Source organism: Dermochelys coriacea, chromosome 6, assembly GCF_009764565.3.
Source record: "Dermochelys coriacea isolate rDerCor1 chromosome 6, rDerCor1.pri.v4, whole genome shotgun sequence".
NCBI classification, from domain to species: Eukaryota; Metazoa; Chordata; order Testudines; family Dermochelyidae; genus Dermochelys; species Dermochelys coriacea.
The window spans coordinates 26067706-26083275 of NC_050073.1; the positions used below are offsets into that span (position 1 = coordinate 26067706).

Here is a 15570-nt window from a genome sequence, read left to right on the forward strand (position 1 = left end):
TGAGAAAGGACTACTCATATATAAGGGTCTGCCTCCAATTTTCATGTTTTGATCTATAGCATCATCTATGTACTCAATAGTAAAATCTTATGTCCTGCCCTCTTTTGTTGTTCTACAGAAGAATGTCTTCCAAGCAGGCCACCTCTCCATTTGCCTGTGCAGCTGATGGAGAGGAAGCAATGACCCAGGATTTAGCATCACGAGACAAGGAAGAGGGCAACAATGATCATCATGTGGCCTCCCATCTGCCTCTACACACCCTAATGCACAACAAACCTCACTCGGAGGAGCTACCAACTCTGGTCACCACCATCCAACAAGACGCCGACTGGGACAGTGTTATCTCAGCTCAGCATAGAATGGTAAGTTTCCCATTTATATGCAGCTTTTTGAATTTCGTATTTCAGAAGATTCCTCACCTCTCATTTTGAAGGGTCTATTCTATGCAACTCTTCATAGATTTCTAATTAGTAAGATGCCAGGCTTATTAATTGATCAACATCAATATGGAATAATTATAAATTATAATTATACAATCTTGTAAAGTATACAAGTCTATATGAGTGAGATCATATGATGAGTTCACCTTCAGGAGGGAAATGCATCTATTTATCATGTTTCCAGTCATCCCCTGATTTATGTCATAACCTCTTTAGCTCATATATTTGCGCATTAATTTCAGTAAGAAGAGTGTAGCTCATAACTGTCCGTCATCTAATTGGGCTGCAGGAGATGTTGAAGGCAGAAAGAAACTTTAATATGTTTCTAAAGAAGGGCCTTCCCTTGTCTACAGTGCATATTCAACTTCAAATAATAAATGTAACATTAATTTTCTCTCTGAAACCGAGCAAAGCAAGAACATTTAGTCTGGCACTGGAACACAGAGGCTAACATCTGGGCTGATACCACAACTCATTATGTTTATTGGAAATGGTAGTCTTCTGTGAAAGGCAAATAGTTTAATAGATTAACTGCATATCAAGCCTTTCCTGTTCTAGAACACCAGTTCAAATACAAACAAGGTTAGCAGTGACTGAAAGTTATCACTGCCTGATATTTGTTCACTGGTTTATATGAGATGAGTTTGGAGTGGTCTATCCCATTGGACAGACATCCATGTGACAAAAACACCATTATGATTGAAACTAATTGGGATTCTCAACAGAGCTGCCAAAACAGAGCTGCACATCTGAATGTGCATGGAGATTCAATGAACTTCTTACCTGTATATTTGCCTGTGTTGAGCAGAATCAAGGTGTGTGGACTGGATATTCGCTTCTGACTGCATCTGTTCTGTGGATGGAGAACTCTTGTTTTTAAACCAGCACCTTTCACAAGCAGTAAATTTGCACAAATAAGCTAAAGTGAAATAAATACCTGCCTTTTCTTTGCTCTTGTGAGTTTGTCAGATCTATAAAATCAGATATTTTCATTAAGAATTATTTTTTTCATTAAGTTTGAAAACTAAATAGTACCATCACCATAATATATTTAAAAACTCATCAATAATAATACATTTATTTCATAGATTAGAAACATAATGATAGTGATTTATCCTATACAGATGTTGGGAGACTTAAACCATTCATATGTTTGATCCTGGGAATGAAGGTACTAAATATATGCTAAGTATTTCTGTAGTATTAATAACACTTATTAAATTAATTGGGATGATTCAGACTATATAAATAGAGCAGGAAATGCTGTCTAATCAATAAGCTACAAATTGAGTCTGTGCATAACTCATTGCAAGATCAGGGTTTAAAAAGTCTCCAAGAGTCTGATGCTTCAGTTTCTAAACAGACAAAAGTCCCCTTGATTTCAACTGAAATTGTGTGTGATATTTTTTGTTGTTTGTAAAGATAGACCAGAATGGTCCTGGAGCACATATAGCTAAATATAATTATCCAGGCAATGGCTGTTATAGAAAAATTCTAGATATTGGAATAGAGCCTCATTTTAATTGCATATGTGCTCAAGACATTCAATAATTAACATATCTCAGTTATTCTCAGTTTGTTCCATTTTATAGATAGGGAAACTGAGACACAGGTAGGTTGACCAGGTATGTTGAAGAAAAAATGAGTATGGAGTTGTCTATCCCATTGGACAGACATCCATGTGACAAAAACACCATTATGATTGAAACTAACTGGGAGTCTCAACAGAGCTGTCAAAAACTGAATGCACATGGAGATTCAATGAACTTCTTACCTGTATATTTGCCCGTGCTGAGCAGAATCATTCCAGGAAGCTGGTAATGGGTGACGGGGATGGATCGCTTGATGATTACCTGTTCTGTTCATTCCCTCTGGGGCCCCTGGCATTGGCCACTGTCAGAAAACAGGATGCTGGGCTAGATGGTGTGACCCAGTATGGCCATTCTTATGTTCTTATGAACCATTCCCACCCATTCCAGAGTGGGGAACATGTGCAATGGGAGTTGCAGCCTGAGGGCAGCAGTAGCAGTGATGGAGTGACTCTGTCGTCTGGGAGGAAGGAATTCTCAACCTTCCTGGAATCCCCCAGGGCCCAGGCAATATACTTGGGCTGTGTGCTGAGAAATATATTAGTACCTCAGTCAAAATGTTAGAGCCTCACAGAATGTGATCAAACATCCAGAGCGTGCACAATAATTTAAAATGATTTTACATTTAAAATGGCAAAATGTAATTTCCATTTTCTCTCTTTTGGAATGATACACTTTCATGCCAACATTTGCTGTACTTCTGAGGAGACTGAACAGCCACAAGTCACTCTCCTGCCTATCGTGTTTCAGAAACAGGTGCATGAACTTTGCTTGAGTGACTTAGCATTCTGGTTTTCCTCCCTTGTTTCCGAAAATACTACATCATACCGTTTGATAAAGTTCCTGAAAATCATTATTTGGTCCCACAACTCCCTTGGGTCAAATCCAGCAGTCTTTATTCAGGCACAGCTCAGCTGAATCAGTGGGAACTTTTGCCTAAGAAAGACTAGGTATAATTTAAGTGGTTTGACCAGAAGTGAAAATTGAAGTTCTATGGCTTTAGATCAGGTCAGTTGAATTTAAAACAAATGCAACAATGATGCCCCAGCTGATCAACTGTGGAACCTGAGACAGCTTAGGCAACATTACTTTGATGATTGTAACACAGAAGTTGTGAAAAATCTTCAGTTTTTTACAATAATTGTTACAATGTGAGACTGTCACTCAGAATGACTTATTTAATATTTTTGACAAAGAGCTAAATTCTGCCATGGATCCTTATGTGCAAATCTCATTTTCTCCTGTTAATTGTCTCTGTTTGTTTGAAACACCCCAACTTACTAGCAGTTGCTGATCTTGCTGGGAAAAGGTTAAGAGAGTTCTAATAGCTCACCAATACAGGTGGCTGCTTACTCCAGCTCCTTATATAAGGATTGAGTGACGCTCTGGAGAAAGGATGGGGTTGGGCTAAGCAGTTAGGAACTGTAGGAGCTGCTAAACCTGGGGAAATTGCTTGAGCTGCATGCTTCTAATTTCTTTGTTAATAAAACCAAACTCCATGAAAGACAGTCAGTTTTGACTTCAGAGTGTTGACTATGTTGTAAAGCAGGTTGGGAAAGGCCCCTGCTTACACCCTCTTATTCTGAAAAAACACAGTGGTGGTAAATTTAATGAGTATTGCATCCATATATATAAAGGAAGAATTTGGCTTTTAGTGTGTTATCTAATTAAGTGTGCAATCTTACCTTCTTTGTACTCTCGGGACTTTCAAAGATCAGTGGGCATTTTGGTATACGCAGTATACACTATGCAGCCCTGTGCAGAGATGAGGGTTATATGGCTCTTTGGTGAAGATTGATATTGCAATATGAAAATTTGTCTAAGGAAATATCAAAGAATTTGTTTCCAGCATTTATTGAATGCAACACTTTCTGTAACATATAAGATACCTTTTAAACAACATTGTGCATTATCATTAAAAAAAAACAACAACCCAGGCTGGCTAGAAATGTTTTCAAACTTTCACTCCCTTTTGATATCAGGCATTGCTTTCCACTGAGTCCTTTGTGTATTCTGAATGTCTGGAAGCCAAAATATTTTGTTTTAACTCCCACTCTATAGTATTTCCCAGCTGTGTACTTATATGGTGTAATAAAAGGATTTAACAAATGAAAAATAGCAGCTGCATTTGGAGATTCCCTTTGTGCTCCCTTTTCATTTGACAGATTCAGCAATGTGTAACAACTGTAATGTCAGACCTGTAATGACTTACACTACAAGTATCATATCACCCACCAATTTGATTTTAAAGAAGGGGGGGCGGGGGAATAAAACTATAGAAGGATTTGGTCCTGCAGTGTTCCACTGCAGAGCTGGAGACATTATCACTATATTTCTAACTTTAACTTAAAATAAAAATTGCTAGAGGTGTGGAAATTTATTTCTGTTGATAAATCTGCTAGCAAAAAAACATTGTTCCTAGGTGAAGGAAAAAAAAAACTGGGGAAAAAAAAACAACCCCAACCCCCTAAAACTTAGGGAATGGCGAAAAATTACAAAAATTGTGTGGGCTTGAAGGTACAGAAGTCACACTGCATTCTCCCATGTGGGAGGGATTAGCAAGCAGGACAAATAAATCTTGTAAATTGCATTCAAAAAATGATTTCCTTGTGGAAACTGATTAGGAACAGTTGGTGATAGAGGATGGAGAGGAGTGAGAGGAAGACCGTAGTGTAAAATATTGTAGCTAGATTTAAAAAGTAGCTGAATAATTTTATGACCAATAATATTTGTACTGGTAGTTAGCCATGTTTAAAAAAATGGTAATCATGATTCACGCTTCATTCACTGCAGGGGCCAGGAAACACTTCCCTCTCCTGTACTCCCACTCTCATGTAGAGCCTTGAGCAATTTACCGAGGTCAATTATGAGGCTTTTATCCTTAATCTGAAGTATCAGGTATAGGCGATATCAGTGACAGGCCACAAGACTAGATGAACAAATGGTCTGATACACTATGACAAAGTGTATGGTATGTTCCCATGATTCTAACTACTAGAGATGGGCCTGCAGTGGGATTCTAAATTCACACATCTTTAACTGAATTAAATCTGGAGTCTGACTTCATGTTGCAGGATCTTCTCTGCTAAATACATGTGGGAGGAGAACAAAGGGCCAGATCCTGATGCCTATTTGACACTCTAGTGATTATAGGGTCTGTATAGGAGCAGTAATGGCCCTGGGGAGAATTCCCCCTTCACAGAGGCACCTCTCTCCCCATTCCTTGCAGCACCTGCTGTAGAGGCATGGCAGGGGAGGAACTGAGACAAGATGTGCCAGGAGCGGGGGTGGGGGTGGGAATGCCATAGCATTTTGCACTACAGCTGTGCTAAGATGTGTGGGTAGCTTGTATGAAGTCATGGGGAGACCAGCTACTGGGGCTACTATGTTTTATACAGGGGGCTATATTGGCCTCTGGAGCAGTCAAAATCTGAGAGATGCAAAGTTGCTTAAAGCCTCTTTTCCCCTGTGCTCTCCTCATCTACATTGTCTGTGCTGTGCCTCCTGCCGCAGCACAGAGTATGGTCCAAAGGATAGTGTTAGCTGGGATACAGGCACTTTGCACATGGGAAGGCAAACACGTTATGGCACTACAAGCTTATTACGTTCATGGGGTGCTATGTTATCCCCTACACTTTATAAAATCAAATAGAGGCCAGTGTGTTTGGAACTGGTGTTGATTTCATTGGATTATATGTCAAATGAGAAAACTGCCATATATTTTACATAGTAATAATATCAAGATTATATATCTGTTGTAGATTTCATGTTAAGAAAGCTCATAGGTCTGCAATTCTTGCTGTGTCTGTGCACATGGCTCTCTCATCAGTGTTGATGGGAAAGTTGCACACAGAAGAGAATAGACCTGATATTGTATTTGTTATCTTTTAAATAGTTTTTTAAGCCAACAATTATCCAGTTTAACTTTCTATAGCATCAGAAAAACTATTAATGTCAGAAAGATAACAGAAATTGGTGGAACTATGTAGGCCTTAATGCCTCATTGCTGATAACCAGAGACAAATGATACTAGACTTCCCTTGGTATAAAAGCGGTTTTTAACTTTAAAAGGAATGTACATCAGCTGTGGTTTTTCAGAAGAGATAATTCAATAATTTTCAGACTTATTAAGCTTTGTCATGGTTGTTTGGTATTGTGTTGTTACATCAGTTCATGGCTCAAATTTTCAAAGTTAAAGTTATAATTTATTTTAAAATATCCACATTTTTAATTGACTTGGTATCTAGACGCAGGTATAAAATGAACCAAATTTAAGTGCCCAAAATTCTAACAGTTACCTCCAGTTCTGTGTCCACAAGAGTTCTCACCAGCTCAATTGTTCAGGTAAACTATTATTTGCATGTGCACATCTATATGAGCGTCAACTGCAAATCCACAATGGTAATATTCTTTGTAGGGTGTCAGGCGATGAGTATGGAATAAATGTCTAGATAGATAAACATTTTACACATGATTACACAGATGCAAAGTCTTGGTTGAAAGTAACAAGTGCTAAAAGGCAAATTACATGCTTCATTCTATTTCTCTATTATTATTATTATTAATCTGTATGAGCAACTATAATGCAAAAAGGTAGATAGTGGTATTTTTTTAGAAGCTAACTTTGGCTCTGAACCACTTTTTTTTTTTGTATGTTGGTCTGTGATCTGCAAACAATTAGGCATGTGCTTAACTTGACTTCAGTAGAACTACTTGTGTACATAAAGTTAAGCACATGTCCAAATGTTGACAGGATTGAGGCCTTGGTTATATTAGAATCATGAGTAGAACGTTGTTTACCTTTTAAATTAAAAGTAACAGAACAAAATTATTATTATCAATAACATGTTTTGTAAGGATAATGAAATAGGTGATTAACTTTGTTTAGTGGGGAATTAGATAATTACTATTTTGGTACACTAGTTATTGTATTATTTTTATTCTTGATGCTGTATAACATTTTTAAAACTTAGGCGTTACTTTAAATATTTCCCCTATGTTCTTGGAAGAATATTGTTAAAACTGAATTAATCACCACCTGAATACCTCACAGAGGACTCCTTGTTTTTGTGTTGGCCAGTTCAAATCTACAGACCCTTTATTTGACCATTTCATCTCTTTATAAAGCAGTGTTTGAAAAATCCTCCCTCTCCCCCCAGTTCTGTATATTTATAATGTATTTTTCAAAAGTAGAAGCATTAACATGCTATAAATTGTTTTATTTTTTTCCCTTGGGCAAGAAGGAATCAGGTATGCATGCTGATTAACACACTCCAGTCATTAACATGTGATTATGTGGGCTGCATATTGAGCACCTGCCAAAAGATAAAATTCAGCACTGTACTACATCTGTGCAAGGACTTTTTGCATTTCTTTTGTACTTTGACAGCTCAAGAAAAATCAGTCTTTGGTATCTTTGTTCAGTATAATAAAACTGTGTACATAAAATGTCTTCATGGAGGCAGGAAAGATACATGTATTTATTTTAATCTTTGAGGCCATGAAAATCCTCTGACTGGGGCTCAGACAGCAGTCAATGTAATATGAGTCTCCTAAGGTACTGTATCATATGAACCTAAGATCGTTCACATACAGTTTACAACATTCCTGCATGTTTATAAGGATTATCTGTTCTCGGATTCAGCCAGTGTTCTTCTAATTCACAACAGTTTTATGTGATACCTTTATGTCTCATAAATGTCTTGTTTTTATTTCAATCTCCCAAATGTTTCAGCAGTGTTTACCTTAAAGAAATGCAAGTATTTTATGCATTAGGCTAGCTTTCTGCACATGTTCCACTGCAAACGCTAAAAGACACACACAAAGCATGTAGCGTGTGACATGTCACAGTGTACAAAGAGGGGCCTGTATGTGTATTTAATATTGCAAAATATGTTTTTGTTTTGAAATTTATAGTACCGTTAGCATTAAATTGGACCAGTAAAAAAGCCTGTTGTGAGCAGGTTCAGTGTATACTAGGTGATCTAGTATTCCCAAACCACACAACCTTTGTTTTGCTTGGCTGCTTCAAATTACATAGAGTGCAAGTATTTAAGTGTCTGTCTGTATACATCAAAAAGTATTCAGACTGATCTTAAAGCCTCCTCAGTTTCAAATCAGACAATGATTGAACTCTGTCTCACTCTATAGATATTTCATTAGAGTACACTGCTCATACATGGCATTCCACTTCTCAGTGCCACACAGAATATAAATAAACATTTTAAACCAACAAGAGCACAATATAACTTAATAGATACTAGTGGATGGCTGTATACTTGTGACAAACTAATATATTCCACAACATGCCTTATCTAATAGGGAGTAGCATTTCCCTCCATTAACTTTTTCTTATTAAGGGCAGATTTAACTGAAGTTTAAGGCCAGGGCACAACATGGCTGAACGGTGTTGGTTCTATATTGCCAAACCTAAAATCCAATCAGATGATATTGGATTCAGAAGATCAAGAGACTCCTATAGCACTCACCCCTTATGCATGAAAACATGGGCATCTGCTGACGGGTTTATTGCCCCACATCAATGATCGTTCACTGTATTTGACTATATTGAAACCTCTCTCTGTTTTGGGATGTGAGCAGAATGCCTGTCAAACTGTTAATTTTTATCTCTCTACTTTTGCTCCTTCATATTACATGGAGGTTTTGGTTTTCTCCAGTTTTGCTTATCTCCAGTTGGAAGGGACTGCTCTGGATAGCCAATTAAATTTTACATCAAGCAGGAAAGACTCTTTATCCTTCCTTCCACATACATATCTAATATTGCCTTGAATGGTTCCATTCATTGTGTCATATTTAACTCACTAGACTGAGTCTTATCTAGTGCAATTTTTACACCTTTTATCTAAACTAAATTTCTTTTTTGTTACTTTAGCCCATTATTTTTGTCTTAGAGTAGGATACACAGTGAATTTTATTTTATTTTATATTGTTGACTTTTTAGAAATTGGTAAAAGGCTAAACCCAAGTTCTCAATTTGTGTTCAGTCCTTAATCAGGCAGGTTTGAGTGAGTAATGGGTGTTTTACTTGAGTAAATGCTGAGTAAAAGGCTTCAGATTTTAGCCCACTTGTTATCATTTTCTCTTCTCACTTAGCATAAATTGTCTAGACTTTACAAATGATGTTCCCTCAATAGCTTCTGGCAAGTCATTCTCAAGCCTTAAATATAAATTACAAATCTTTCCTAATAAAACTTTTTTTATAATCAGATGGAAATTAGAAATGATCATGTAGACATTTCATTTCTCTTAATTCTGTTTCATTAGAGCCCTTAAAATGGGAAACCTTTAATATAGTGATTGGAAATGATTTTGTTAACATTTGTTTTCATTATATGTTAACTCCAATCTGGCTCAGAATACCAGCATGCTGCTAGTACTTGGAATAAAAACCACTCTGGATATCCAACTTTCCTGGGGTGTTTACATGTGTCCCATTCAATGCACAGACTGATAAATATCCCTTTAGAGCAGAAAAGCCTCAGCCACATGGAAATAAAGGACTGCAACAAACACATTTTATGTTACTGATATTTGTTTTCCACTTTTTCTGGCCATTCATCCTAGTGTTTTTGTTGAACTCCCGTGGAAACAGTTTGTGTTTTCTTGTTGGCTTTTGAACAAGATAGGATTGACAGTGAGCAGCCTACAATCAAAGTTTGAAAATTTGTAATTAAAGTTAAACTCTTACATTATAAACTAACACTTTTCCCTAATTTTCTGGAGTCTTCTGACTATTGTTTCTGTCCACAATATTGCTTCTTCTCTCATCTTTATAGGGCAAGCGTGGCCACACTGTAGCTCGGGAGCTGAATGTGGCTTTCTTACAGTTAAAGTGCTGTTTGTGGAGCTCCTCATGCGCCCCTCATTCTCCACCTACCAGACTGGGTGGGGGGAAGCTCGGTGCTTCTGTCCTACATCGGGGTGGTGGGACTGGGGGCTTCTGCCCTGTGTTGCGGTGGTGGGAATGGGGCTTTTGCCCTGCAGGGAGGGATGAGTCTAAGGACTTTATCCCCACGAAGGGGCATCGGGGAAGAAGCCCTGTGCCTTGGCAGGCACCGTCCTGTGGGGCAGGTTGTGCGTGTCTTGTGGCTCTCAAACTTCTGAAGATTATTGTATGCGGTTTGGAGGGTAAATAAGTATGGCCACTCCTGTTAGAGAGAATAAAATATATGTACAAAATGCAAGAACTAGAATAAAGGTTGGGGGCGGTCCTCTATCAGTGACCACAGACTTCTGCATTTTTCCTGCTTAGGGTTTGTGACCAGTGGATTCATGCACATCACCAAACTGCTGGCCCATCCACAGCCTTCACCATAGCCCCTAATAGAGAACTGCTATGGAGTCTGGTTCTATGGGATGCATGAGGTTGCAGAGTCCCACGATGTAACCCTTTGCTTTCGACCTCAACAATAGGGCAGCATCACAATAATTCCAGTGTGATTTGGGCCTTCAGCAGAGGAAGCTGGAATATTTCATCCTGAGTTTGCAGGATCCATTTCACTGTGAGGCTGCAGAGTCCAGGATGTGGCGTCTATTTTTCCTTTCTAATGTTTAAAATAGGAATGTAGGGTTCTGTTAGTATTAATGGGAGATGTGTTTGTATGGAAGGCTGAGTACACCCGTTAGTGTCTATGAAAATAAGTGAGCATAAGAGGAGGATCTTTTTAAAAAATGTCAAAGGTAAGATATAAACATGCCGTATGTTGCATGGTGTCAATTACATTCTCTTCTTTGTGTTCTGCCCTACAATCTTTCGGAGATGGAACTGTCATTTCGTGTGTGTGTATTCTGTTTTAGAAATGAAAGAGCTTCAGAAATGTCACTTCAGTTGCTTTGTAAAACTGTCTTTAGACGCTGAGGTCTGGGATGATACTTGAGCCAGTTTCTGATACTTTCATACATGTGGACCAGTACTTTACCCATGAGTAGTCCCGTTGAAACCAATGGGACTACTAACAGAATAACAGACAACTTAACAAAAGTAAGTGTGCTAGAATCTGGCACATAAAAATGAGGTTTTTTTTCAATACTGAGAAAATTGTAGTTACTAAATTCTTTTTAAACCCATCTTTTCACAAAAAAAATAAAAAATGTTGTAGGGCTTAAGATTTTTTCTACTTATGGCACGTAACTCGGAATGACAGTGATTTTAAAATATGAAATGTAGCAAATGATTGCTCTAAGAATTTGGTCTAATTGCTTTTATTTATTTAATTTTATTTTTATTTTTAGAGTTAACTATTTTTAAATTTGAAATGTACTAATTTCAAATAAGTTTTGTGGAAATTTTTACCATATATGCCTCATATGCTCAGTGTAAAATGCATGCCAAAACTTTTATACATATTACCCTAATAGTAAGAGTAAGAGTTTTAAAAGAACCATTATGGAGTACATAACACATATTCCCTGCTCGGAATAGTTTTCATTCTTTTTCAGGCTGGGATTATAGATTGAAACTGTTCCGACATTATTTCTGCCTGTGGCAGAACTGCTCTTGCTTGGGAATTCATTCACAGGAATTCCAAAAAGACCCACCCGAGAGGCCAATCACTGTTTATCCTTCCCAGACTGGGAAGACCTGTAAAAGTGCCACATATTTCTCCATTATGCCCTGTGAAATGAAGGATACTGCCAGGTATAACAAGGGCCAAGGATTCACACAAGAAAGCCGTATTATGCTATACCAACAACACAAATGGTGCTTCCTCATCAATCTTTCGGTGCATTAGGGCAGCCGTATATGGGCTTACTGAAGGTTTGATTTTGTGTTCCAACCACTCTTTCCTTGATTGTTCAATGCATAGTGATTGTAGCATTCATGAATTGATAGTTTCTTTTGTAAAATTATTTTATTTTCCTGGATTTCATCAATGTCAGTTTAGGAATTCAGGTTCTATGACTATGGATGGGTATTTTATCTAGTATGAGGGTGCTTTACCCAGGCTGGGTTGCATTGTTTGTCTCATTTAAGACATTTTGGGGCCATTTTCTGTCCTTATTTGCATGTGTCCATGGGCTGGCAAGGAAATTAATATTTTATATAACAAATATATATTTTAAATATTTTCTACTATGATTGGACTTACTATGTCATAATAGAGCTGGTAAAATACCTGTTATTTTCTGCTGGAAATTTTGAAAATATTTCATTTTTTTTAAATTTTTCTCACAAAATGTTTTCAATCTTTTAATGAAAAACTGAAACCAAAAACCATTTGGTTTTTGAAAACCCCAAAAATGTGCCCCAAAATGTTTTCATTTTAAAAAATAAAAAACTGGGAAATTTCAACTAAAGTGAAAAATTTCCGTGAAAATTTCATGGACCAAGATATTGTTCTCTGAGCACAGGCTACAGCAGATATGCCTTTTCCAACCAGGCAAAAATAAGAGGTGTATAGCAGGCAGTGGGACTTTTGTCACTGACAACAGAGGGAGCAGGATCAAGGCCCAGTATCTACTTTGTCTATTAAAACCCATCATTTTTAAGCACAGGTCAAAGGCTTGTCCCCACTGGGCCATAACTAGTTGAATTTCAGTGGTTGAGACTGGATCTCTGTCTTTCTAGGTTGCTTGACAATAAAGTTTCAAGTACAGTCAACCCTGCAATTGATGATTTAAAAACATACATAAAACTGAAAAAACAAACTAACAAAAAAAAACCCCCCACCACCACCCAGAGAAAAACTGTTTAAAAATACAAAGTCTTGCTTAGGGTATTACAATTTATCATGCACCTTTTTATCATAAGCCATCTGCCAATTTTATTGAACGTGTTATTAAGAGTTTGTCCTGAAATGTCACCTTTTTTGGGTGATTTTTAGGTAATGAACAGGCTGTCATTCAGGATCAGAAAAATTCTGCACTTCTTCTATAGTCTGATATAAGCATGTATAATTCTTTTATTATTAACTAGTAATAATGTGTGAGTGAGAGGATTTTATTAAAAGCCTAGTGAGCATTCTCTACCAGATCTCAGCTTAGGTTAAAGTGAGAAGAAAAAGTGGATTTTGCTATAGTAGTAGTAGTAAATGATACTTTTACCAGGAGTAGTTTGAATCACATTCACCATTTTACATCTGTGGGTTTTTCTCAACTCTCTCTTCCCATTAGAAGTGAAATACGATTCTTAGCCAGAGGAAATAATATTTTAGTATTGTAGGTTTATGAAGATTTTAATATTATTTTCCTATTTCTTGATTTGGAATTGAATTAACATTAATGCAGTAGTTAATAATGTAGGCTCATTCTGCCAGATTTTCATCATATTTGGTTGCTAAAGTGCACTCTGAACAAAATCCACCATTTCTGCATAGACTGCAAGTTTGCTATTTAGCTTTTTTCCCCACTATTTTATCTTTTTACCCAACCTTGAAATCCTTATTCACTGAAATCAGTTAGTATTTTACCTTGGAAAATGAACTTTCAAAGAGAGTGACCTGAGTTAAAGATACTGTTTCCAGCTTTAGTCATAAAAATCTAATTTATGGTAAAAGAACCATTTTTTAAAAAAAATTGAGTGTGTTTACGGTTGTATCAATTGACTAGTTTGCTGAGCAGCTTGAATACTGCCTGTATTTGGTCATCAGACTATGTCTGAATATCTTCAGTTGATACTCGCATAAGAACAGCCAATTTGGGTCAGACCAAAGGTCCAGCTAGCCCAGTATACTGTCTTTCAACAGTGGCCAATGCCAGATGCTTCAGAGGGAATGAATAGAACAGGTGATCCATCCCCTGTCACCCATTCCCAGCTTCTCACATTCTTTTGTCCTTCCCCCTATCATAAGTCACTCTCAGCAGTATTGACAGAAATTGAACCGAACTAGGAATTCTCATCAGCACTGTAGGTCTGCCTTGCTCTGCTAGTCCTGTCCAATGGGCAACATTTAAGTTGATTCTGACTCAGCATTTTTCTTTTTGTTCCCCCCACCATTTCTTCCATTTCTTCCAGCCTATATGGAAAAAAAAAAGATCCCCTTGCATGGCACCCCTTCTTTTCTCTCCTTGGGACATGTGTTGGGGAAATAAAAACACTCCTTACCACACAGGAAGATCGAGCTTGTAAGATCTCCTCCCCTACAGAATTCTCGGTAGCTTCAAGGGAACCAGTTTCCCCTTTTCCTCTTATGGGGTGAGGAACAGTGGCCTTCTACACACTTACCTTCCGAATTTCTACTAAAGGCTCATTATGCTCTTTAAGTAAATCTGATTGAGACATTGAGGAAAAAAAAATGAAAAGATACTCAATTTTTAAACATCCAACAGGTAGGAATCCTTTGGGAACTTGCTCCTTAGCTGAGCAAATAATAAATCATTACTCTAGTAGGAACTTCCTTTCAAATAGCAGATCTCACAGGTGGGTCATTGTCTCAGTGAAAATGTCTTTGAAAGGCCTTCCTTGCCCCACTGTTTCTCCCACTGTCTAGTTTATTTCTTTACTTGAGATCAGTTTATTCTTATAATTGGAATGCACGCAATGCAGTCAGTTGCAGATACACAGGATATGCTAGTGGGATTGCTATAAAATGTCTTTTGTAGCTTTTTCCTTTTTAACGTTGACATCTTTCTTACTGGTAGGGTCTTTCAGAAATTATTGTCCCAAATGCATAGCCATTTAGATTTTTCTGACATAGTTCTGCTATTATTAGATAAGGTAATTACACTGGACTGGCCTTCAATCTTTCCATTTGCCCATTTAATCCCTTGAATACCTTTCAGCTCGTGCAGTTTTCCTGTTGACTCCTCAGCTATTCTGTTTCCAATTGCTAATTTCAGAGGCAAATGAGTTTCAGGAACTCATCCTGGGGGTGGGGGGGGTGTCTTAAAGTGCCAGTTCAGTTTTGGAACTGTGAATAGGGAAGTCTTATGTTGATCCGAATGCTGGGGATTCCAGAGCCATCAAGTCCCGGGAACACAGTTTTTTATTCCTCTCAGGATTTTCTCCTAAAGTGGTTTATTGTAAATTACTACTTGAACCAACCCAATTTCATGCTCACAGGTTATCACTTTTTCTCTACCCAGTAAATATATATATTTTCACAGGAGCAAATTCTGTCCCTTCCCCTTTGTGGGGATGTAGGTTTATGGGCAAAGTGCAAACATTGTGGTTCCGCATGCTGTTCAGTTGTGGTAGGATTTAGAGACATTAGCATATATAGGCTTCAACCTTTGCATCCCAGGGAACATCTGTGCTGGACTCATTCCATGAATGCCATCAGGGTGGGACAGGGTGTTAGGTGTTAGAACTCTAAGTTATTTCTGCTTACTCTATAAATTAGGTGAGTCTATTATTTCCAGCTTAGAGGTATAAATAAAGTTATCATCCTTCTCTGAAGGCCTGGTGCAAAACCCATTGAAGTCAACAGAATGACTCCTAAGGACTTCAGTGGGCTTTGGGTCAGAAAGAATTAGGACGGACTGAGAAGCTCTTCAGGGAAAAAGCCAAGCTCTGGGAGTAGGTTTAGGCTGAGATTTATGCTCTGCTTTTTGTTGCTGTTAGAACATAAGAATGGCCATAC

At 37.7% G+C, this 15570-nt stretch overlaps 1 protein-coding gene across 31 annotated transcripts in view; it reads left to right on the forward strand.

Annotated features, from left to right (window-relative positions):
- Positions 1 to 15570, forward strand: part of SOX6 (SRY-box transcription factor 6) — a 450079-nt gene that overhangs the window by 167961 nt on the left and 266548 nt on the right. For 29 of the 31 annotated variants that reach the window (XM_043516934.1, XM_043516913.1, XM_043516914.1 and 26 more), the window contains one exon: positions 119 to 362. The exons of the other annotated variants lie outside the window; for them this stretch is intronic. In XM_043516934.1, the coding sequence (XP_043372869.1) occupies positions 123 to 362 (240 nt within the window). In that variant the 5' untranslated portion in view covers positions 119 to 122. Of the gene's footprint in view, positions 1 to 118; positions 363 to 15570 lie in introns of those variants that run through there. 31 annotated transcript variants of the gene reach the window in all.